The sequence below is a fragment of the Lynx canadensis genome, chromosome E2, assembly GCF_007474595.2.
Source record: "Lynx canadensis isolate LIC74 chromosome E2, mLynCan4.pri.v2, whole genome shotgun sequence".
Classification (NCBI taxonomy): Eukaryota; Metazoa; Chordata; class Mammalia; order Carnivora; family Felidae; genus Lynx; species Lynx canadensis.
The window spans coordinates 45917768-45943988 of record NC_044317.1 but is presented as its reverse complement, the minus strand read 5'-3'; the positions used below and the strand labels follow the sequence as shown (position 1 = coordinate 45943988).

Here is a 26221-nt window from a genome sequence, read left to right as displayed (position 1 = left end):
GGGAAGAAGATTAGAAATTCATTAGTTCAGTTTTGGACAAATTGAGATTGCAATGCCTATCAGACACTGAAGTGAAGTGGTCTAGTAGGCAACTGGATATAGGAGTCTGGAGTTCAGGAGACAGGTTCAGACTGGAACTGTAAATTTGGCAGTATATAGATGATATATAGATGATACTTGAAGCCACAAGGCTGGATAAAATGACCAAGGAAGTGAGTGTGAATAAGGAAGAGGACCAAGGACGGTAGCCTGAAGAACTCTAACATGAAGAGGTCAGGGAAAGGTCAGGATAGGAAACAGAGATGGCAGGACTGACTACTGGGTAGGAGAAAAAACAAGAATGTAGGTTACAGAAACTAAGAGAGTCTATCAAGGAAGTAGTAAAGATCGACTCTGTCAAGTGCTGCTAATAAGTCAAGTAAGAACTTAAAGTCAACCATTAGATTTAGCAAAATGAAGATCACTGGTAATGCTTTGACCAGAGCAGTTTTAGTTGAGTGATAGCTGCAAAAAAGTCTGATTGGAGTGGGTTCAAGAGAGAACAAGAGAAAAGAAATTGGAAGCAGGAAATATCGATAATATACTCCAGTTTTTCTAGAAAAGGGGCAGTTGAAGGCAAAGGCGAAACTCCCGTAACTTGGAGGGATCATGCTGGCAACTGCAGTTTGCAGGACACGACAGCACCCTGGAAAATCTAGTCGGTAGCCCTCGCGTGCCTGGCAGAGATGGATAAAGGTACGGCTTACGGAGCATCTCACCAGGGACGTAGGAAAATGAAGTTCCGCCTCCGCGGCCCAAACCGGGGGTGGAAGCCGCTGGCCGCTGAGTGCCTTTCCATCCCCCTGCCCGGAGGGACGAAGTCTCCCGCCTCAAAGCAGGTGCCGCACTTTTCCCGCCGGGCCACCCTTTCACGCTGTTCTCTCAGTCCCTCCCTTCCAGGGTCCAGCTCGGAACTGCACAGGAGCCGCGAGTCCTTCGAAAAAAGGAACCGAGCGCGTGCGCGAACAAGGAAGGCAGCGGCGGAACTCCACGGAGGAGGCGGAGCGAGCTGCGCGCGCTCCCGGGGTAGGAAGTGGGGTCCCGTGCAGAGCCATCTGGGATGGCGCCATCTCGCGCCAGCGCGCGCATGCGCATCTGAATCCCGCGCGCGCCCTAGCTCCACCCGTGTGCCCGCCCGCACGCACGCGTAGCGGATGGGTCTCGCGTGCTTTCCCGCCAAAATTTGGTAGTGGCTTTTACCAGCCCAAGGAAGGCGGCGGTGCGGCCCGCGCGGAGGATTTCACGGAGGAAAGCGCCGAAGGGAGCGATTGCTGCCGCTCAGGCAGCGTGCACGCTCTAGACCAACCCGCTCAGACATCGGTTTCGTCAAGGCGTCTAAACCGAAGGCAAAAGAGAAGGAGGGAGGCGGGGCGGCCCAGGTGATCTCTTTCAGGTTTGCCTTTCAGTGGCCGCCCTGCCCACCTACTTGCCTCTGTGAGAGGTGGTGCAGAAAGAAGCCAGAGAAATGTTTAGGTACTGACTGCTCTGTTTCCTATCACTGTTGCTTTTTATTAACAGGTTTTGCTTTGCGGCTTCTCTGGGCATGATGCGGCCCCGGCGCTCCCCTCGTACAGGGCACAGGGACACCCTTTATCAGCACACAGAGCCAGCTGCACACGCAGGCCGCTGATGCAGGGCCTCTGTCATAAAGGCCAGAGCCTCACGCGTGCATGCCCGCATGTCCGGTGACTGGCATAGCAGCCAAGGGCATGCCTGGAGTGTGTGGCCCCACCACGATCTAGCTGTGTGGCTGCAGATGTGTATAATAGTGCTTTTAAGGAGGGCTGCTACATTCAGCGCATAAAAATGCAGAACATCCAGTCTGAATTTCAGTTAAAACACTGATACTTTTTTAAAGCATAAGTATGTCCCAAATATTGTTTACCTGAAATTCAAGTTTAACTGGGAATCAAATTCAAATTTAACTATTTTATTTGACAGCCCTGGTTTAAGGCATTATGGGAGACGATGCAGCAACAGTCCCTTCAAGCAGTTCCTGGCAGGTGTAAACAGGCCAAGCTCCTCCCACTGTACCCTCCCCCACCCCAACACAGTAGTGTGTCTTGTAATCTGATGTAATATGACCGAATGCCACTCTGTCATACAAGGTCAGTTTTTAAGCCCTCTCCATCCCAATGCACTGTAGTGACCCCACTCCACTATAACAAAGGGCCAGATTCCTCCTACGTCCTGGCACTTAGCACATTCATATGGGGGATTTTCAGGTTCTTAATAATGTTAGTGCTGTATCACTAGACGTGTGTGGGGGGTGGGGGTGGGGGGGGTTATTGAGGGAGTCTGAACCATTATGATGTTGGAGCTAGTGACACTCTTTCCGTGGAAAACTGTGATGAGAGTCTGTCTCTTCTAGAATAGGGGCATGTTATCTTCTGTGGAAGATAAAGGTGTGTGAACTAGGAGGGAATGAAGAGGGAATCCGGAAGCCTGTGATTTTGTACGACGTGAGTCATAGGTTTTTCCCAACTTGGAGAATGTATATTGAGTGGCAGCGGTCCCACTGAGCTCATTAAGACATGTGGCTGTAGGTGAGATAAGACTTTGTTCAGTCTGAGAAGTCTAAAGGGCAAGAGGAAACATCGAAGTGGCAGAATCTAGGATTGTAAACGTAAGTCTATTTGCGAAGTTTTGCTTTTTTGTCTGTCCTATACCTCAGTCTCAGCATGGCTCCTTCACTTCTCATAGTAATAGCACCCTGAAGTTCTGTTGCACTTCTTCATTATAAAACCTTTTGAATTTCATTATTTTACTTTATTTTTTAAAGGCATGGCCTGGGGTGCCTGGGTGGCTCAGTTGTTTGAGCATCTGACTTCGGCTCAGGTCTTGGTCTCAAGGTTCGTGGATTCAAGCCCTGCCTGGGGCTCTGTGCTGACAGCTCAGAGCCTGGAGCCTGCTTCGGATTCTGTGTTTCCATCTCTCTCTCCCCTCTCCCCACTCACACTCTGTGTGTCTCTCAAAAATAAACATTAAAAAAATTTTTTTAAAGGCCTGGGGCACCTGGGTGGCGCAGTCAGTTAAGCATCTGACTTTGGCTCAGGTCTTGATCTTCAGTTCGTGAGTTCAAGCCTCAAGTTGGGCTCTGTGCTGACAGCTCAGAGCCTGGAGCCTGCTTCAGATTCTGCATCTCCCTCTCTCTCTGCCCCTGCCCCGCTTGTGCTCTGTCTCTCTGTCTCTCAAAAATAAACATTAAAAAAAAAGGCTTTAGTAGAGGGGCGCCTGGGTGCCTCAGTTGGTTAAGCGACTGACTTCGGCTCAGGTAATGATCTCAGGGTTCTTAAGTTTGAGCCCTGTGTCAGGCTCTGTGCTATTAGGCTGGAGCCTGGAGCCTGCTTTGGATTCTGTGTCTCCCTTTCTCTCTGCCCTTCCCCTGCTCGTGTTCTATCTCTCTCTCTCTCTTTCTCTCAAAAATGAATAAACATTAAAAAAATTCAATTAAAAATTAAAAAAATAAAGGCTTTAGTAGGGAAAAAGAGAAGGGCATTCCTTTCTGAGGCCAAGACTGGTTAAAGTGAAATGCCTCTCACTGCAAACCTGGTGGAAAGGAGTGTTAGCTCAGGTTTTGGGCAGAAGTGTCAGGCATTTTCCATTTTCCCAGAGCTCCTAGTCCTAAATTACCAGAGGAGGTTTTAGAGAGTCTTTGAGCTTGTGCAATCTAACCCTCATCTCTCATCACATTAGCTTGGTGTAGCAGCCTGCTCTCTCTTTTTTGTATTTTCACTCTCTTTCATGGTTTCTTCCTCCTGACATTTAAACACGTTCAATGATCTCATTAAAAAAAAAAAAAAAAAAGCCTCCCTCCAGGGGCCAATCTTTTGGTTTTCCCATGAATGTCCTTGAGAATTGTATCTAGGATTCTGGAGGGTTTAACCTTTCTTGTGGTAGAAATTAAAGTGAGGTAGTTGACTGTTGCTAGATGGAAGAAAAATGCTTGGAAATGTTCAGCTAGAGATAGGAGTCGCCACCGTGGTCCTCCCAAGCACTCTGGGGCCAGCTTGGGAGCTGTTTGCCCTGGTCCTCAGCAAGGTAAGTGCAGAAATTCAGAATAAGCAGTTAGGAACTTTTATAGCAATTTGACAGAATAATTTGATGTCTGTTGAACTTAATGAAAAATCTGGAGTTAAAAAAAATTTTTTTCCCACACAACTCTTCTATCCCTCTCCTTCTCTCTAGCTTTCTCCTCTTACCCCTCTCTTCCCTTCATCCTGAAGCTTTTCTAAGGTTCTTACTTTTCACTGATTCCTCAGCTCCTTCCAGGCTGACTTCAGGAATAACTGCTCTGCTGATATTGTTCCCTTAATGGACACCGGTACCGTTCGCCAAATCCACTCTTCGTCTCACTTGGCCTCTCTGTTACAGGTGACCTACCTTCATGAAACTCTCCTCCTCAGGTTTCTGGAAGAACGTCTTACCTCTTTATAGTTGTTCCTTCTCAGTGTGTGCCCCCTTAATTGTCTGCTTATCAAGTCTCCTTCTCATGCAGCATAGCCCCCTGTGAGCAAGCTGCTCCAGATCCCCAGCTTCAGCAATCCCTACAGACTGGTCATTTCGTAGATTTGTTTCCAACCCAGACCTTTTACCCAATCTCCAGACCCATTCATTTTAGTTGTCTTCATTCAGATATTCTATAACCACCTCAACAAATCCAAAATCAAACTGATCATTGTTCCTCCAAAGGAACCTCCTCCAATGGAACAACCCACTCCTACTCTTCTTTAGTCCATTTGAATATATCAAATTTTATTCAAAGCCTAACCCAGAAACCCAGGAACCATTCTAGATTTCTCTTTTCCTGACTCTCCATACCCAAATAATCTGCAATATCTATAAATCCTACCCCCCAAATATTTTTATCCTAAATATATTATATTGTTATTGTCATTTGCTTTTCCTTTCCCACTGCTCTCCATCAGAATATTTAATTATATTTCATCTCTACTATCACAGTAGCCTCCTGGCAGGTTGTCTTGACTGATTCCCAATCCAGCTCCAGGCTGGACAAGTACATATTCTGAAAGGTTAATCTGACATCCCTCCCCTGCTAACACTGTTTTTCAGTGTTTCTTTTTTTTTTTTAATTTTTAAAAAATGTTTATTTTTGAGAGAGAGCGAGCATGAGCAGGGGAGGGACGGCGGGGTGGGGGGCGGGAACAGAAGATCCAAAGCGGGATCTGTGCTGACAGCAGAGGGCCCGATGTGGAGCTCGAACTCACAAACTGTGAGATCATGACCTTCCTGAGCTGAAGTTGGTCATTTAAGTGACTGAGCCACCCAGGCGCTCCTGTTTTTCAGTGTTTCAATATGAAAATTGAACTCCTTAGTATGACATTTAATAGTAACTCCTAACTGTCTAGCCATTTTTCTTCTATCGCCTTATTGAACATTGTGCTGTAAGAATATTTAACTCCTATGTAGTTTCCGGCACAAATCATACATTTAAGTGTTTGTGCCATCCTCTCCTCCTGGAATGTCTGAGTAAGCCTTATCTGCCTGGCAACGTCCTCATGCTATTTCTGTGCTAGGTGCCAGCATTTCCTTCTGTGGTGCCTCATCCACCTTCAGGTGCTCCATTACAGCAATTATCCAGTTTTAACAATCTGAAGTTCCTTGAAGACCGTGTCTACTTTTGAACTTAGGATCCCCAGTTGGTAGCAAAATACTATAAAGCAAAATGTTACAAAGTAGAATCTCAACAAGTATTTGTTGATTGTTTGCGAATTAGCAGTTATGAAACTAGACAAACGAGGCTGCAGTTATGAAACTAGACAAACGAGGCTCACATTTGAGCTCAGCTGATGAGATACTGTTTCACCTTGGACACCCTTAATATAAGTTCTGTGAGCTCCATTGACTCTAGGAAGGTTGTGTAGCTCAGTAGTTCAAGGTGTGCCATCTGTAGTCACGCATTCTGGGTTGGAATCCTGGCTTTGTCTCTTACTAGCTGTCTGGCTATAGGTAGACTAATTAACTTCTTTTGCAGAGTGGGAATATAGCTAGCTCCTACTTCAGAAGGTTGTTGGTATTAAATGAGACAATACGCAGAAAGTATTTGGTGCATAAATTTTCCCAAAAAAATGTTAGTGCCTGATTTCTCTATTGCTGCTATAACAAATTACCATAATTATCATTCCCTCCATCTCAAATTTGTCTCCATAATTTCTTATTTCCAATTCTTTTGTCATAATTGCCACTGATTTCAGCTGTTTTTCTCAGCCTTTATAAGTAATTTATTATTTACAGATTATACTTATCTCTTGGTCTTGCTGAAGTTGAGTTTGCAAAGATCTTTGATTCTCTTTATTGATTTTAGATGCTTTCAGAACAGAAGGCCATGGTAATAATGATACTTTAATGTTTCTATGTTTTTACATTTTATTTTATTTTATTTATTTTTTTAGCGTTTATTCATTTTTGAGAGACAGAGATAGAGCGCAAGTGGGGGAGGGGCAGGGAGAGAAGGTGACAACAGAATTCAAAGCAGGCTCTGGGCTCTGAGCTGTCAGCACAGAACCCGATGCAGGGCTCGAACCCATGAATTGTGAGATCATGACCTGAGCTGAAGTTGGACACTTAACCCACTGACCCACCTAGGCACCCCTCTATGTTTTACATTTTAGATTCATCCCTTATTAAAAGCATGCAACTATACTTTATTCATTAAAAAAAAATCTAATCTGAAAATTTGTCTTCAAATGAGCTTAGTCTGTATTTATTCTATAATGACATATTTTGACTTGTTTCTATTACTGTTTCTATTTGTCATACCTCTTTTTTCCTTGTGATGTTTCATCGTATATTTCTTTCATTGGATTGATATGTATTTCTTTTATTTCATATCCCCTTCCTCAACTGGCTCAATCTTACATTCTATTTGTTTCTTTCTTTTTGGTAGTTTTCTTAGTACTTTTTAAAATTTTAAGATCTAATTGACTCTATTAAGCAATTCATGAATCCAGCAGCATCCCTTCTAGCAAGTAGAGGAAAGCTCTCTTCCTTAGCATTTTTAAAAAAAATGTTTATTTATTTTTGAGAGAGAGAGAGTGTGTGTGTGCAAGCAGGGAGGGCAGAGAGAGAGGGGGACAGGGGATTGGAAGTAGACTCTGCGCTAACAGCAGACAGCCGAATGTGGGGCTCGAACTCACAAAACATGGGATCATAACCTGAGCCGAAGTCAGACACTTAACTGAGCCAGCCAGGTGCCCCCTTAGCATTTTTAAAAAATAAGCTCTACACCTAACACGGGGCTTCAACTCACAACCCTGAAATCAAGAGTCACATGCTGTACTGATTGAGCCAGCCAGGCACCCCTCTTCCTTAGCATTTTTAATATACACATATAACAGGTTATTAAATGTGACTCTCAGTGTTCTGGGAATTTCATTAGAGAACAATAGATGTCACATAAGTCATACAGAACATGCTAAGATTGTAAAGGAGATTTTTATGACCCTTAGCTTATTGCCCCTTCAGGTCTAGATTTTACATGATTTCTTTAGAGAGAATGGTTGGTGTGCTTTGTGGTATTTCTTCTTCCCCCCCTCGCTCCTCTTCCTTGTCAGTCCAAGTGAGGTATATGTCAGAGAATCACTTCGGAGAACTTGATGGGTATCCCCTGGAATTTGGAGGTATGTAGGTTCCTGACTCATGCTTGGAAAAAAGTTTAAAGGTGTGTAAGCTTTCAGAGAGTGGGTCATAAGCCAGCTCTGTCCATGGAAGTGTCTGTTTCCAAGGTAATGAAGGGGTCTCAGTTCTGGCTCCCTATCTCCTATGAGCCCAAGTCCTATGTCCTCTCTTTGTCAGGGCAACACTACCCTAGCCATTCTAGCCATTACAGTCATTTTGGGGTTCTGATAACTATACCTCCTCAGAACTATCACAGAGGCAGCTTTGCACTTACTTGCTTTTTTCTCCCCTCTTCATTGCTGGCTCCTGGAATTCAGCCTCTTGTTATCCACAATTTCTAGAAGTTCGTAAGTGGGAGACTTTCAGGTTATTTTAGTCTGGCATCTGGCCAGAACCTGACATCTATTTTAACTTGTTGAGTATCTGCCTTCCATATTAGATAGTAAACTCCAGGCGGGCAGATAATCATTCTTGTTCCTCGCTTTATCTCCAGCTCTAGGCTGAGAGGCCTGGCATATAATGAACATCAAATAAACATTTGTTGAACATGTGAGTGACTTATATACATGAAGGCTTCAGTAGTAAAGTAGGATAGATATAATTAAGTCTAAAAACTGTATATACAACAATGAGCATCACAATGAAGAGAATTAAGGAAGGTGGGGCTCCTGGCTGGCTCACGTCCATGGAGCATGCAACTCTTCATCTCAAGGTTGCAAATTCGAGCCCCAAGCCGGGTGCAGAGAGTACTTTAAAAAATAAAATCTTGGGGCGCCTGGGTGGCGCAGTCGGTTAAGCGTCCGACTTCAGCCAGGTCACGATCTCGCGGTCCGTGAGTTTGAGCCCCGCGTCAGGCTCTGGGCTGATGGCTCGGAGCCTGGAGCCTGTTTCCGATTCTGTGTCTCCCTCTCTCTCTGCCCCTCCCCCGTTCATGCTCTGTCTCTCTCTGTCCCAAAAATAAATAAACGTTGAAAAAATAAATAAATAAAATAAAATAAAATCTTAATAAAAAAAGAAAGGGCGGGGGCGCCTGGGTGGCTTAGTCGGTTAAGTGGTTAAGCATCTGACTTCAGCTCATGATCTCACAGTTTGTGGGTTCAAGCCCTGCATGAGGCTCTGTGCTGCCTGCTCAGAGCCTGGAGCCTGCTTCGGATTCTGTGTCTCCCTCTCTCTCTGCCCCTTCCCCTCTCACACTCTGTCTCTCTCTCAAAAATAAATAAACATTAAAAAAAATTTTTTTAGAAAGGAAGGGTTGCAAAGCCAGGCTCATGTATTCTTTCAACTGTGCTGCAACCGATTCGCCTAAGCTCACCTGACAGCTTTCTTTTGCCACATTTTTTTCCATTTCTAGACTTCCTAAAACTCCCACTCCACTCCTATCCTCTTTTAAAAATCAATTTTATTAGGTATAATTTACATCTAATAAAGTGGGCCAATTTTGAGTGTATGTTTCAATGACTTGTGACAAATTTGTGTACTCATATAACCACCAAGATATAGAAGATTCCATTCACTTCTACAAAAAGTCCCCTATTACCCTTTCTCAGGAATCTCCCAGTCTCTCAGACCCAGGTAACCACTGATCTGCTCTGTCCCTATAGGTCAGATTACTCTTTGCTAGAATTTCATCTAAATGGAATCATGTAGTACCCGTTCTTTTGTGTCTGGCTTCCCCTCACCAATGTTTTTGAGATTCATCCCCATTGCTGCAAGTGTCAGTAGTTCATTGTCACTCCAATCTTTCTGAAATAAGAGAGGTTCTTCTATTCCTAATGCTTTTGCTTCTCCCCTTCTCTCACTTTCCCTGTTGCTCTTCCCTCTCTCAGTTCCCTCAATTTCCAGTCTCACATCAGATGTGATTAAGTCATGTTTACGTCCCACAGGTTCTGTGAGCCATGATGTCTGTAAAGTGCTGGAATGTCACAAAGATGGCACCGTCACCCAGACTTATTCCTGAGTGGAAGGACTTGAAACTCTTCATAAATAATATGCTGAAGGATCTAAAGGTGACGTGTATGGGAGATCAGCACCTGGTGGGCTTGGACTAATTATCCCTGCCAGGGCAGGCTGTTCCTGGGCAGAATGTGAGCTCCTCCTTGGGAGGAGCCCTTCCATACCCCTAAACAATTCCTCCCTCTAAACTAAGATGATAACAATTAAAACACATTATGCTGGAAACAAAACAAAACCAAACCAAAAAAGTGAGTTCACATGGATTAAACAAGCAGGAGATACCTTTGTCTTTACATGTCAAGGACCCATGTTCTTTTTCTTTCTTTTCGCTATCCTTAATATTTTAGCGTATCATCTTAAGGTTGCAGGACAGTTCCTGTACTTCCAGGTATCAGCTTTAAATTGCAAGTAGGTAGAAGAGAGAAGGTCAGAAAGTACAGAGCTGTGCCAGCCTTAGAGTGCTACAGTTGCCACTCTGTATTGCCAGAATTTCTGGGGCCATGATCACCCTAAACAAGAGCTGAGTTTTACTGGGATAGGAGGATGATTGATACACAGTAGGCAACAGTACTTCTAGGCACAGATACATTACTTGGGTTTAACATAGTCTTTTAGAGTCCTCCTGAGAAAACCCTTTATACTGTTGAGTCAGTAAGTGAATCATTTGTACATAAAAGGAGGAGAGGAATGGTAATTAATGGAGTAAGGGGTTTGTAAATTAGCCTTCTGATTCAATGAAGAGGGATGGGAGATTGAGAGCTCAGATACCAGCATCCTTTCTCTCAACTCTGCTGCTGTCACTGAACCAGCAATGGCAGTGGAAGCTGTCTCCAGCATTGTGTTCTGTATTCTCCCAGAACACACAAAGATCTGAATATGACAAATATAAAGAGATTCTAAGTTGCCTCAGTATAGTCTCAGGTCCTTTGTGGATGCAGAGAAACTTGGGGAGTTAGATTCATGGAGTAGTGTTCAAGAGGCAGTATAGCACAAGCTATACTGCTGAGAAAGGGACCTCAGAAGTAGACTTATGAGCCTCGGTTTTGGCTGATCCCTACAAGGAGTTCATGTCCTTATGTCCTAGATATAAACTCTGTTACTGGAAGATAATGTATGTTGGACATGTCCTACTGTGAACATGTTGAAAGACATATATCGTCCTTAATACACCACACACACACACACACACACACACACACACACACACACACACCCCTACGGGGTCAGAATACAGAATGTTAGAGCTGAAGCACTCCATGTTGTGAATAGCACACGTTTTCCTTGGATGCATATCGGAATAGTGAAAGAGGGACATGCCAAAGTGTCTAGCTCTGATGCCCACGGGCATGCCATGGGCATTCTAAGTCTGTGAAGTACGAGTTTCCCATAGGCAGTGTATCATGAGTGTGACGCTGACAGGAGTGGTCCTTTGGGTATAGGCAGGGACTTTGAAGAGTTGTTCCAACTGAGGTAGAATATTTGCCAAGGTTGGATTGTTTCGTCTTACTCATATAGGATTGTATTCCTTTCTTTGGAAGTACTTATTTGTTTTGTACAGACATTTGTTAATTGTTTATGTAATGCCTGTTTCCCCCACTGGACTCTTATCTTTTGAAAGCTAAGGCCATGTCTCTCTTGCTCAGCATCATATCCCCAGTGTGTGTCCTAGAACATACCACCCTTTCTCAAGTGTTCCTCACCTGAACCATGGAAAACAGATTTGAGGGGCTATTTTCTCATTTCTCTTAAGGATGATACATAACTAGTAACATTCTAGATGCATAGGGGAGAAATTAATGCCTCATGTAGAATAGATACTTTAGGACATTAGGGCTTACTTCTTACGGAAACTTGGTTGAGAAAGGCTGGGAGGTACTTTGAATTAAGATGTGGGTGAGGGTGAGGGAGGGATGACTCCCCCAAATAGTGCTTTCCAGTGGTAGGGTAAATAAATGTTGGTTAATGAAAAAACAACAAATGTCCGCTAATCCTCAATAAATATTTATTAAATGAATGAGTGAGTGGCGACTTAGGCCTTTTAACAGGCCACTCTTCTCTCTCAGTCTGCTGAGAAACCAAAGAATGAGGTGATTGTACTGAGTGACTGGCCTGAGACTCTGTACCAGGAGCCTCACCATCCCCAGAGCAAGCCTTTCATCTGCTTCTATTCCATCAACATCAACTATTTCGTCTCCTTAAACTGGGTGGAACCAGATTCAAACCAAATACAGGTAAAGCTGCCTCCCTTTTTTTTCCTCCTTCTTAATCCACTTTATATTCATCATACCTGAACTGTCCTCATCTCAGAATGATGAGGGGGATTCTGAGTTAGCTCATTTTAACATCTATCTCCGTTTCTCAATCTGACCTGGATGCAGTGATCTTTTTCACCTCTAGTTTCAGCTCCAGAGAATTCATATTCCTTAGAAAGCAGACTGAAGGCCAAGGAAAGAGCCTTAAGAATCATGTTTCTATCCCGTACCCAAATCCTAGTATTAGGAAACTCCCAAAGTTAAGTTCTTTGGTCTTTCCTTAGTCTTACAAGAGGGAACAGCGATCTAAACATTCAACCCTTCATACCCCTTACTCTTGGGAGATCATCTGCCTCCATGGTCCAACTTTCATCTCTCATCCTCTTCTAGGCAGTACTTTGGATACAAAAGAAAAATACAGAAGCAGAAGGAACAATGGAGAAGATGATGTTTTGTGTGATGGATCAAGTACCACCCATTGAAGCAATGGTCCACACAGGTTCCTACCACATGTTAGTTGCTTACTGTGGTGACATGCACCTGTGGCTCTTTGGAGATCACCATCGAGCATTCATATCCCTGGGCACAGTGCCCTGTCGTTTCTTCATCAGCTGCCTCTGCTATGACCCAGAAACGGAGGTGCTGCTGTCTGGTACCTTGGGGGCTGTGGTTACCTGGCTTATCTTACCAAATGGCAGGGACCTCCAGATGGCACAAACAGTGCCCGTGTCTGGTCATGAGCTTGTACAGGGCTTTTCCCTGAATGGCCCCAAGGGGTCTCTCCTGGCCCTTTGTGAGAATAAGGTAAGGGTCTTCACCCACCAGGGTCAGGGCCAGCTGAAAGAGGTAAGAAAGTTCACTCCCATAGGCAGTGGCTCTTCCATCACCTGCTCCTTCACTTGTGTCTCTCAGGGATATTTCTATGCTGGAAACAAGGATGGAGAGATCCATGCTTGGGGTCTAGACCAGGGTAACTTCCTCCACAGCTTTCAGGCCCATTCCTCATCAGTTATATGTGTTCACAGCCGGCCAGAGATCCACACCTTACTGACAGCAGGCCGAGAAGGCACAGTAAGGGAATGGAACCTTGCCGTTGGGAACTTGCTGCGGCAGCTGGATATTGGTGAGGGTCTGCGGCAACTGCAGTTTATTGATAACACCACTTTTTTCTGCCAGACTATCCACGCTTTCTCACTGCACCACCTGCCTTATTTTTATAGCCTCTTCAATGTCTGTGGTTCTGCTCCTGAGCAGGTGCACCGGGTCTGCTGTGGCCGAAATTGGACTCGGATCCTGTGTGCCACTAAGGATGGTTTGTTGCGCTTCCTGTCTCCAGTGACAGGAGATCTCCTGGTTCTCACCTGGCCTCTGCTTGTCATGGATAAGGCTGTGGCTTGGGCCTATGACCCAGACAATGAGGAGCTCTTTGTGGCAACAGGCAGCTCAGAGGTGCTGGTGTTTGATGCAACGCGCTCGCCTTGCACAGCCAAGTATATGGTATGCACTTCAGTAAACTCTAGGGACAGAGTAAGTTGCCTGGCCTATGCACAGTCCCATTTGGGTATGGGCCTAGTAGGACTGATGTTCTGTGGGCATGACAGTGGCATTGTGAGAATCCTCTCCCACTATAGCTATGCCCGAATAGAAAAGACTGTTCATTCTGGGGCAGTTTTGGCCCTGTCTACCCTGGAAGGTCCCCAGGAAAACTCCTTGCTCTGTTCCTATGGCATGGATAATACTGTATACCTGACAGAAGCTTTGCTGTGGAAGAACAAGGTAATCCTGCAGTCCATAAGCAAAATTCTCTGTAGTTGCCCCCTGCAACACGTGATACTGCTGCCGGGTTCTGTGGGTGCCATCACTGACAACCACTGCTGGCGTCTCTGGCACTATCAAGATTTTCTGCAATCTGCAGAATCAAAACAAAGCTCTATGTTTGAAGAGACAAAATGCCTGCACCAGTGTGCCATCACTTCATTTGATGTCTGCTCCTCCCTGAAACTTTTTGTCACAGGGGGCATTGATGGCTCAGTCCGGATCTGGGACTTCCATGGTAGACTCATAACTGAGTTGGATTCAGCACTGCATTTTGGTCCACTCTGCTTTGCCAATAATCGGGGTGACCTGCTTTTGACTTTCAACCAGAGTCTTTACCTGGTATCATGCTTAAAATTGCTCCCTCCTGCTCGGCTGATTCACCTAGCTATCCTAAATAATGCAGATGAAATACAAGAAGACCCTAAACTCTTTCTGCCTAGCTTCTTCTTTTCTTTTGAAATAGTACTTGTACCCAAATTTGTCTATCTTGGACAAGGGCTGCAGGAATTACAGGGGCTAGAGGCCCTTGTTAACAAACGGGTCATTGCCTTTGACAATACTGTGCCCCATGTTGTAGAGGAAGAGAGACGTATGCCTTCTCTGATTCAAGTGGAACCCAAATTACATTTTTTGGAGGATAAAGATATTGCTTTTTCTATTCCTGACCCCAAGCATAATCATCCCCCACATGTGGTTCCTGCTCAACTACGGCTGGCTGGCTGGAATGGGTTGAACCCCTATCATAAACTGCATGGCTTCTTTGGTAAAGGGCGGCAATGGCCCTTTGCTCCTGATGGCTACATCCCCAACTCAGTTATCCGTGCCTGCCTTTGGCCTGACGGTACCCCAGTCTTCTTACGCCATGACCTGTACCCATCCTACCGAGATACAGACTGGGACATGACTGAACCCATCAGATGCCAGACACTGTCACCTATGCCTCTATCAGAAGAGAACATCTCAATGAGGAGAGAGAGGGATAAATCCAAGTGGTGGAAACGAACATTCTATGATGTTCTAACAAGCTTGATAAACCGAAATTGGGCAGGAAGAAAACTTGATGAAGGACTTCTAAATAATTTAATTGAGGCAATCCTCAGCCTCACAGTTTACTGTTCTATAGACCAGTACACGACATATATTAGTGCCCTGGCACAAATTTTTGCCACTTACCAAGTATCTCCAAGGTTGTGCTCTGAGACTGCCTGTCGCCTGCTGGAAGATACACTCCATCCCAACCCATGCATCCGTGAGCTAGCCTGGGAGGGGCTAGATATGCTTGGCATCATGAGCCATCTCTTTGCTGTTCCACTGAGTCTGGGATTGATGGACAGTGATGAAAATGTGCGGGCTAAGGCTTTGTACCTTATGATGAGAGTCACAGGCATCCAAAGTAAGAGCATGCTGGTAGGCCTGCTGAAGGAACAAGAAACCCTCCAAAAAATGCAGTAAGTTGTGTAGTGGCTTTCCCCCTTCTGTTTTTTCTAGCTCCTAACCTCCAGAATCTGGTTGCTTATTCGCCTTTTCTATAACCCTTTCTATTCTTTTCCTCCCACTATGTTCTTTGTTTCTCTTTGCTTTTCTCCCCAGTGCTTACCCTTCTTCTGATCCTTAAGATTCCTCGAGACTCAAGTCTACAAACCTTCCAACCAAAAAAATATCTTTTATCTCCCTGATGACTTGATTCTTTGCTATCTTTGATTCTTTCTTCTTTACCAACCCTTTACTTCAGACTACTCTGTCCTAAATGGCCACTTTATCTCTGCCTCTTCAATTGTAATTTCTTCTTCTCCTCCTCCTCCTCCTCCTTCTCCCTGTCTTCCTTTCTTCCTTCCCTCCTCTTCCTCCTTCTTCTTCAAATCTAGTTTTCTCACTGGCTTGGTATCATCCTTTTTTCCTCTTGACTTTTATAGGCGGGAACTTATTGGAGAAACCTCTCTGGACCAGCTGCTGGGGATCCAAGCTAACGACATCCAGTGCCTGCTTACACGGGTGGAGCAGCAGCTAAATGAAAACCTGACCTTGTCACACAGAGACCAACAACCTCCTTTTTCTTTAGACATATCAATGGATGGTGAACCTGAGACCTTTGTCAAACGAACATTCATACCTGAAGAGATCACCAAACGAAAGAAAAGAATGACATATGTTCCAGAAAAGAGAGAAAGTCTTAGTATGTATGGGGTAATAAATGGGGTATATTTGGGGCCCACCTTAGGACACCAAAAGACACGGTCAGTAAGGCCAAGATATCTAAAATGGGGATACCTGGGTGGTTCAGTCGGTTGAGCATCTGACTTCAGCTCAGGTCATGATCTCGTTCGAGCCCTGCGTAGGGCTCTCTGCTGTCAGCACGGTGCCCACTTCAGATCCTCTGTCCTCCTCTCTCTTTCAAAAATAAATAAACATTAAAAAAAGATATCTGAAATTATATCAGTGGGAACATAATTACATAGAGATTCTTTTCCATAGAAAGTAACCTTCCTGGGAAGGAAACACATATACCACAACAAATAGCAAGGTGTTATTTCTTCAGGATATGGAAGCTGGGATAAAATGACAAGCATTTCTGTGCCATAAAGCCTCAGTCCTCTTTGCCTCTGTACTTCTTATGGAAGTTCATTGAACTGTATATTACAAAGGATACCACTCAGGGCCTCTGTTTTTTCTTAAATATTTTCCTCAATATCTCTGCAGTTAAAAAGGACCTGAGAGTTTCCAGAAAGAAGAGAGAGACAGAGCTTGTAAAATTTAGCTCTATGTTGGTGCCTTCAGAGGATGAAGGTGAACAGAGAGAGGCCAAGAAATCAGAGCTAATTGACACTGAGGATGTTGCCTTAGAGCCAGAGCTGCCACTAAGTACTTTCAGCCCAGCCAAATCTGAAGAGGTTGCTGAATCAAAGGAGGTCATGACAGAAGCTACAGAAGCTATGGAAGCCACAGAAGAAGGAAGAGGCCACATGGCAGTCACAGAGGCAGTGGAAGCCACACAGATTATGAGGGCCATAGATCAACATGACATGAAAGATTATGGAGAGATATTCCCTAAGCTGGAAAGACAAGAACTCATGAAAAGACTCTGGGAAAGGGCAGTGGAAAAAAGCCATGAAAAAGTAGCTGCGAAGTTGAAACAGAAAGAAAATTTGAAGGATATTTCAAAGACGACTGCAGAAGAGCCCAAAGAAAAAGTCATGCAGATTGCTGAACAAGAAAAAGATACAAGGAAGAAACTTGGAAAGGGTGGCCAAGGTTTGGCTGGTGCCCCTGGACACACGGGTGAATCAGACACCAGGTCTTGGCGGAATGACATTTGCTATCTTGCCACCTCAAGGATAGCAAGTTCCCATCCAGGAATGTTAAGGGATCTGGGTCAAGAATTGGTGGACTTGGCTCGGGTGATTCTTGCTCCCCAAGAGCCCAGTTGGGATCTATTCCACAAGATCTGCCCCCTTTTAAAGGACTCCTCAGAATCGGAGGAAAGAGTGGTAGAAGAACCATCCACTATAACAGAAAAGGTGGATAAAGAGATTGTCGAGGAAGAAGTGACAGAGTTGGGAAGACAAAGGGGAAAAGAAACATTAGAGAAGGACAAGGCATTTTCTCAAGTCAAGAAAAAGAAAGTTGCTTTCTTAGATAAACTAGCCTTACAGAAAAGGAAATTAAAAAGAGAAGCACGGGGACTGGCTAGGCAAGATGGGAAAATAGCTGAGGAAGAAAGGAAACTGAGTAAGCCAGAGAAGAAATTAATTCAGGGTAAGGAGAAACTGATCCAGGATATGAAGAAACTGACTCATCAGAAAGAAAAAATAGCTTGGGAGGAAAAACTACTGGCTTATCCACAAAAGACATTAACCAAGGAAGAGCAGAAGTTAGTTTTAGGAGAAAAGAAAGATACTGGAAAAGGGAAAAAACGACTAGGGGAAAGAAAGAGAGTGACCCAGAAAGAGGGGAGGGCAGCCCTGAAAAGGAGTAAGTGGGACTGGGAGAAGATTAAGATGGCCCATGAAGAAGACATGTGGCCCCAGGAAGAGGTGTTGCCTGTCTGGGGAGAGAGGAAATTGTCCCAGGAAGAGGAAGAGCTGGGTGAGGAAGACGAGGAGCTGAGTGAGGAAGAGGAGGAGCCCTGTGAGGAAGAGAAGGAGTTCAGTGAGGAAGAACCAAGTGAGGAAGAAGAGGAACTGGCCTGGGATGAAGAGGAACTAATTCTGGACTTAAAGAAACAAGTTAAAGGTATGAAGAAAAAGTCCCACAAAAAGAAGAAACACATTCAAGGTATAGAGAAACATGTTGAAGAAGAGGCCCAGAAAAGGGGGGAATTAGACCAGGAAGAGGAACATTTGTCTAGTGAAGAGGAGGGACTGTCTGGGGAAGAAGAAAAACAGGCATCAGAAAGGGGCAGCTTGGCAGAGCAAGAAATTAAATTGACCACAGAGAAGAATAAATGGTTAAAAAAGAAAAAAGAGGCCTATAAAAAGAAACAAATCCAAGAAAATGAAAAACAAGTTGGGAAACAGGAGAAAGAGGACCAGAAAGAGAGGCAGGCTAAGAAAGAGGAGAAAAAAGCCAAGGACAGACAGTTATCCTGGGAAAGAAAGAAACTGGGCCTAGGGGAAGAGGAAAAGCAGGGGGAAAAGGAGAGAAGGGCCCAGATAGAGGAGAAAACGACTGAGAAGAAGAGGCAATGGGCCTGGGAAAAAAAGAAAGCAGACTCAGGAGAGGAGGAAAAAGCTGGGGGGATGAAGCAATGGTCACAAGAAGAAAAGAAACAGGCCCGGGAAGAAAAGAGACAGGATCAGAAAGAGGAAAAATTGGCTCAAAAAGTGGAGAAACAGACTGAGGATAAAAAACAATGGGCCAGAGAAAAGATGAAACTGGTCCCAGGAGAAGAGAAAAAGATAGAAGAAATTGAGAAAGTGTTCCCTCAAAAAGAGAAACGGGCCATGGTGGGGGAAAAACAAGCTAAGAAAGAGGAGAAATGGGTTGGGAAAGACAGGAAAGCCACTGACAAAAAAGAACAACAGACCCACAAAAAAGAGCAACTAGCCCTACAAGAGCAGATACAGGCCCAAGAAGAGAGAATATGGGGTCAGAAAGAGGAGAACGAGAGTGATAAAAAAAAACAACGGGCTTGGGTAAAAGAGAAAATTTTTGTAGAAAGGGAGGAACACACTGGTGAAGTGGAGAAAAAGTCCCAGAAAAATGAGGAGAAAGCATTGAAGAAAAGACTGACCCAGAAAGACAGTGAATTGGCCAAGGAGAAGAGGCATATTGCTAAGAGAAAAAAAGCAGTAGCCAGAAAGGGGATTGGCATAACTAAGAGAAAGAAAAAAACTGAGGAAGAGAAAGAAGTTGTGGAAGAAGAGGAATTGTCCCAGGAAGAGAGGGAATTGGCCTATGACATTAGGATCAAGGAGATGGGTGTTGCCAAGAAAAAAAGGAAAAGAACCAAAGAGGAGAGAATACAAGCAGTGAGGAAATTGGATATGGAGAAAGGGATTCGTTCTGAAGACAAAGAGGCTAGTTCCAGTTTAAAAGATATAAGGAAGAAAGAGAGTAACCTGTTCAGGATCCTGGCTAAAACAATTAGAAAAATGAGTATAGTGCTACCAGAAGAAACAGAAATATGTGAGGAAGAGAGATCATTCATGACAGGGAAGAGTGAAATGGATGGCCAGAAGTGGGAATTTTTTAAGGAACAGGGGGAAATAATGAAAGAAGAGAAGGAGCTGGGTCAGGAAGAGGGAAAAGTAGAAGATGATAGGCTGGCCACCAAAGAGAGAACACTGACTGATGGAGAGAGCTTGAAGGAGAACCGAAAGTTACTACAGAAGGTCCAGGGGAAGATATTATTAGATAGAGTCCAGGTAGAGAGTATATTAAAGGAAGTCCAGGAACAAAATATGTTAGGAAAAAAGCAGCTAAAGAAACTTCTGAGGAGAATTGAGAAGAATAAACTAAAAAAGACTCCGCTGAAGTGGTTATTAGAGAATATCAGAGATACTCTGTTTGAAGGCTTATCTGAGAGTTTTATTGGGAAGGAAATAAAGGAAAGTCCAACTAAGAAGGGGAAAGAGGAGGAGAGCATTACTGAGGAAGAAAAGGAAGGGATTCTGCCCAGGAAGCAGAAAGGGAAATATGTAATTAAGAAGAAGAAAAAGAAGGTAAGCCTGAGTGAAGAGAAATTGAAGGAGAATTTGGCTAAGAAGTATAAAAAACAAAGTTCATCCCAAAGAAGGAGAAAGGGAAAGAGGTTGACTCAAGAGAACGAGAGGCTGAGTAAGAAGAAAAAAGAGGGCCCACATGAGGAGGAGAGCCTGGATGAGGAGGAGGAGAGCCTGAGTGAGGAGGAGGAGAAGGAGAGCTTGAGTGAGGAGGAGGAGAGCTTGAATGAGGAGGAAGAGGAGAGCCTGAGCAAGGAGGAAGAGGAGAGCCTGAGCCAGGAGGAGGAAGAAGGCCTGAGCCAGGAGGAGGAGGAGAGCCTGAGCCAGGAGGAGGAGGAGCACCTGAGCCAGGGGGAGGAGGAGAGCCTGAGCCAGGAGGAGGAGGAGAGACTGAGCCAGGAGGAGGAGGAGAGCCTGAGCCAGGAGGAAGAGGAGAGCCTGAGCCAGGAGGAAATGGAGAAGATAGAGAAAAGGGAGAAGGAGGAGGAAAGACAGAAGGATGGGGAGAGCAGACTTATGGAGGTGATACTCCCAGAAGAGGGAGTATTGAAAACAGAGCTCTCCAAGGAGGAAGTGAGCTTATCAAAGCTAACAATAGAAGATGAGTCTCTTGCTGAGAAAAGAAAAGGTACAACTATAAGGAAAATGCCTTTTAAGAAAGAAAGATTGCTTGATGGAAAGAGAGATCCCACACTTAGGGATAAAGTCATGTGGCCAACAGTTCTGAAAAGCCCCTTCAAAATGCCACTCCCAGTAGCTCTGGAAAAACAGAGAATGCCTAGGAAAGTGTTTGGGGATCATTTAGATTTGAAAGGTCAGGAAAGTCAACTTCTTGGAGCACACCCTGAGACAAGTTCTTGGAGAAGACAAGAGGATGTGCTCTTGAAGAAAGCTAGGGGTATGTTTTTACAAGGGAGGGGAACAGGCTTACAGGCCCAGATCCCAGAAGGGCTCCATAGGCCAGAGTCCCATTTATCTGATATGATCAGGAAACCACAGAAACCTGAACATAGACCCAAAGGTGACATGTGGAAGTGGTTCTTGAAGTCCCGGGATTTGCCAATGGGGAAAACTGAGGGCCAGGTCGTAGGCCCAGCCCTAGCCTCAGCCCCATCCCTTACTTCTGCACCAGCTGAAAGGCCATGCTACTCAGAAGCAAGCTTCTCAGATGAGGACTGGATTAACAATGCCTTAATAAGGCTGGAAGCAGGAGAGCAGCTTTCCAGGAACAGTTTCCAAAGACTGCACCAGCTCCTCAGAAACTTCACTTCAAAGGGATACTTGAAATGGATGCATCTATACAATCTTAAAGCCATTGCTAAACACTTCAGGAAGAATCTAGAAGTAAGTCATGCAGACATATCACAACCCTATAAGGATGTTTTGAGTCCAGTGCACTTAAAAGGGATCCCTCCAATTAGAAGAAAAGAAAAATGGAGCCGGCTAGAGCCATTCCCTGTTGTTGAAGCAGTGTTACCATTGGCTGCCACAAGGCCTCAAACCCCACACCGTCTCAGTTGGCCTCTCTTAGATGAGTCCTACAGGAAGAAGCAGGCACAACAGTTACCTTCTGCTGTTAAGCAGATGTTGAACCTTTATCCAGTCAGAAAGGATGTTCCTACAACTGTCTATCCCTCTGTGGATATAAAATCCCTAGACTTGATATTCCAGAAAGACTTCCAGGTCCTGAGGGAGAAAGGAGAGCTCTCCAAATTTCACAAGGCAGAGAAGGAAGCACTGCCCATCCCTTCACCAGTATTCCCATCAACCACCAAGAGGATTCCAGTCCCAAAGGCTATAAACTGGCATCTTTTAGGAGAACCTTACAGGAGTGCTTGGGTACAGCAGTTATCCAATGCCCTCAAAGAGATGGAAATGCAACACTTTTATCCTATCGCGCGCGAGATTTTCACAGGTACCCATGACTCTGTGGACAAACAAACTCTAGCATTGATGTTTCAGAAGGATCTCAGAGCTTTTAAGGGAAAAGACAGGCCCCTCACATTGCCCAAGTTGAAGAAGGCGCAGCCCGTCTCTAAGAAAAAGGAAAAGCTGCCTCAATGGGAGACATTTGTGGCACTCTACTATGTTTTGCGGACATTGCAGCAACGATATGCAAAAGACCGCACTGCTTGGATGGAACTGTTTTACCAACTCATGGATCTGTACCAATTTAAGTCCCCCCAAATCCAGAGGCTCCTACTACAGTTGCTGCAGAGAGAGGCACTCCAACCTCAAGAGACCATCTATAAAAAGGCCCTGAAAGCCAAGGAGCTGGTACTTGGTGAACGGTTGTTCTGTGGCCTGTTTTGTGGTCATTCTTGTGCCCCTGCAGGTCCTCTCAAGTTCCATGATGTTGTACCTCTGCCTGGGAAGAGCAAGGTGCATACTATCCAACCTGTGGGCATTGCCCAGTATGGGTTCCTAGAACTCGCCTGGAAAAGCCTACCACAAGTCAGTCCTTACCTTATTGAGAGGCTGCCCAACATCTCTACTCCAACTCTATGATTTGGCCTAACATTAGGACTTTGGGACCTTGCTGGGAAATAAGCCTGGCCATAGATTTTAAGCCTCCTGTACCCACTTCAAGGTGGGCCTAAACAAGTATTTGTATTTATTTGGCTCCAGAAACCTGCTACCTTGTACTGAATAAAATGACATTTCTCATTTGTAACAAACATTTTGATTTCTCTTTCTTCCCCAGCCTAGGATCCCCATAGAAAGTAGACAGAGAAAACAGATAATCTTTGTCCTCACAGGACTGATTGTTTTTTGTCAGTGGGTACATCCTTTGGAGGGTAGGGGCCAGCATTTGATCAACTTTTGATAGAAAAGTCTGTCCTGGAACTCTTTTTTCTTTGGTTAGTATTTCCTCCCTCAAAAGTTCCTAGGAGGAGAGTGGTGCAGCTGGGCTTTTATTTATTTAGCATTAATCTGAGAGGAAGCAGAGAAGACCCATAATTTTTCCCCTTCATAAACTTTGATCTGTAGTTCCTGAACATCTCTAAGCCTTAGCGTTCTCATCTACATAATGGGGAAATAGAGTGAAATAATGATTAAGAATGCCAACGTTGAATTCAGAAAAACTCTCATTCCAGTTCTTTTTCTGCCATTTATTAGCTCTTTAATCTTAGCTTTTGATTTCCTCAAAGTAAAATGGTGATAGTAACAACTACCTTAGTGAAACAACAGAATTCCTGGAATACAGTTCTCTCTCCCTCCCTTTCCCTCTCTCTCTATCATAGGTAGCTATTTTAATGGGAGTTAAGTGTGTGAATGAGAATGTGGGTTATAAGATTCAAACAGGATTTGAATCCCTGCCTTTCAATTTGACATATAATCTTGAGCCAGTGATTTCACCTAAGCCTCAGCTTTTTATTTTTTATTTTCAATTGTTTATTGTAAGCCTCAGTTTTATCATGTGCAAATGAGGCTCATTGTGAGGCTCAAATGTGATTCTGGCTACACCCATTTTAGTGTATTGGGCTAAAGGAGGTGCCTGGGACCTCAAGAGAGTTTGAGGATACCTTGAGAAAGGGAACAGAGCTCAAGGAGACAGTCTGCAAGAGTAGGGGAGGAGTTCAAGCACAAAGGAAGTGCTTGGAAGCCCAAGAGATCTTGGGCATCAGAAATCAGACTGCTGAGGGAAGTGACAAATTCTGAGGAAAAAAAAAAGTTTGGGAGTCCAGATCAGAAGCTTGGGAGTAAGAGACAGATCTCGGGAGAGGTCTGAGAGCCCAAAGGGAACAGCTGGAGTTGACAATGTACAGAAGCTAAGAAGTCCTGGGAACAGATCCCATGCTCAGCAAAGGCATAAAAGTGATGAGCAGAAGAAGCAGATTTTGAGGTTAGAGGAGCCAGGAAGCCCTTGAAGGAGCCAGAGCTCAGGGGAGATCCCTGGAAGCTTAAGAGAGGTGCACAAAGTGCAATGGGGAAGGGTAGGAGAAAAGGGAAGAAACAAAACTTTGAGAAGACTGCAAGCTTCCAGGGAAGGAACTAGACCCCAAAAAGCAGTCTGCAAGGTCAGAATAAGTTGAATAATTCCAAAGATTTAAAACATATACTTACACATGGGGAAATTCCCTCCTGTGAAACAGTAAATTATATATAGATGTTTTTTGCTTCTGGCTCCTGCTAATATTTGGTCTTTGACCCTTGTTTCTGACACAGAACTCCTAAGTCCCTTGGAATCTCCTGGGAGATAGGAAACTCTTTTTGTTCTAATGAGATGATTCTTGGTGGGCTCCTAGAAAGGGGCTGGTCACTAGAAAGACCAAGCCATGTATAGAAGCTTGGGGCTTTCAGCCACCTCTCCCATTCTCTAAATAAGGGCTGGAGATTGAGTTAATGATCAGTCATGCTACATGATGAAGCCTCCATAAAACCCCCAAAGTGTGGGGTTCCGGGAGCTTCCAGGTTGGTGAACACATCTATGTGCCAGAGGGTGGTGCACCCGAACTCCATGGGGCAGAAGCTCCTTCACTTAGGACCCTACCAGAGCATCCCCGATGTATCTCTCTGGCTGTATGCTTTAACATATTCTTCATAATAAACCAGCAATAGTAAGTAAACTGTTTTCTTGGGTTCTGTGAGCTGTTGTAGCAAATTATTGAACCTGAGGAGAGGATTGTGGGAGCCCGTGAATTCTATCCAAGTCAGACAGTTCTGGGTAACCTGGGTACCAACTACTTGCGATTGGGGTCTGAAGCAGAGGGCAGTCTTGTGGGACTGAGACCTTGGGGGTCTGTGCTTACTCTGGTTAGTGTCAGAATTGAACTGCAGGACACCAAGTTCATATTGGAGAATTGGTCTGTGTGGGGAAAAAAACCACACATCTGATGTCAAAAGTGTTATGTGAGTAAGAAGACAGCCCCCCCCCATCAAATATCTCCTCAAATATCCTATGTATTTCCAGAAGAGGGGGAAAACAAGATGAAAAGTATTAAATTGTGTTTACTGTAAGGAAAACCATTAATAGTTTACTAAAATGTTTGCTACAGCGGGGAAATGAAGAAATTTGTTTTTCTTAAACACTAGGGAATTTTGCCAAGCTTTTTACAATCCCAGAAATAATAGAGCCATATAGAAGAAACTAAGCTTGACTTATTTATATCAGAACAACTTTAAAAATAATTTTTAAATGTGGTAAATTATACATAACAAAATTTACCAGTTTAGCCATTTTCAGTGTACAGTTTAGTGCATTAAATACATTCACATTGTGCAACCACCAGTGTCCATCCAGAGAATGTTTTTCACCTTACAAAATTAAAACTCTGTTCTCAGGGGCACCTGGGTGGCTCAGTCAGATAAGTGTCCAACTCTTTTTTTTTTATTTTATTTTATGTTTATTCATTTTTGAAAGACAGAGACCGAGCACAAGCAGGGTGGGGTGGAGAGAAAGGGGGACACAGAATCTGAAGCAGGCTCCAGGCTCTGAGCTCTCAGCACCAGAGCCCGACGTGGGGCTCGAGCTCACGAACCGTGAAATCATGACCTGAGCCAAAGTTGGACGCTCAACCCACTGAGCCACCCAGGTGCCCCAATAAGTGTCCAACTCATGATTTCGGCTCAGGTCATGATCTCATGGTTCATGAGATTGAGCCCCACGTTGGGCTCTACACTGAGAGCTTGGATCCTGCTTGGGATTCTTTCTCTTCCTCTCTCTGCCTGTCCCCTGTTTGCATGTGCTTGCTCTCTAGCTCTCTCAAAAGCAAAAAAAAAACAAAACCCCAAAAACCGTTCCCATTATATAATAACTCCCCATTCTCCCTACCCCACCACTCCAGCTCCTGGCAACTATCATTCTACTTTCTGTCTCTATGAATCTAAGTACTTGATATGAGTGGAAACTTAAAGTATTTGTCCTTTTGTGACTTATTTCACTTAGCATAGTGCCTGTCTTCAGGGTTCATCTATGTTGTAGCAGGTGTACAATATTCCATTGTATGTATAGACCACATTTTGTCCATCCATTTATCTGTTGGTGGGCACTTGGGTTGCTTCCACCCAAATTTTGGCTATTGTAATGCTGCAGTGAACATGGGTGTACAAACCTCTCTTCAAGATCTTAAAATTGTTTTTGGTATATACCCAGAAGTGGAATTGCTGGGTCATATGGAACTTCTACTTTTTTTTTAGAAATGGTCAGCTGGTATAATTTTAAAAATACCATTAGGGTCCATTCTAGTGATTGTCTTCTGACTTTCTGCAGTAATCTAAATCTGTGTTTCACAAACTTTGAAATAAAGTATAAGGCTCCTTATGTGTATTTAAAATTTTGTTTTATTTTAAACATTCAAATTATTTTATTGAGGTGTAATTAACATGCAGTGAAAGGTACAGCCATTAAACTTTCAG

At 44.2% G+C, this 26221-nt stretch overlaps 1 protein-coding gene across 1 annotated transcript; it reads left to right on the top strand.

Moving 5' to 3' along the window:
• Positions 1-3981: 3981 nt before the first annotated feature.
• On the top strand, positions 3982-22369 carry LOC115502134 (WD repeat-containing protein 87-like). The gene is made up of 10 exons (XM_030297332.1): positions 3982-4080; positions 9588-9683; positions 11694-11742; positions 12271-15148; positions 15614-15873; positions 16398-17453; positions 17619-18108; positions 18559-19564; positions 20633-21319; positions 21593-22369. Exons 1-10 carry the CDS (start codon positions 3982-3984, stop codon positions 22367-22369), a joined length of 7398 nt encoding a protein of 2465 aa, XP_030153192.1.
• Positions 22370-26221: the final 3852 nt, after the last annotated feature.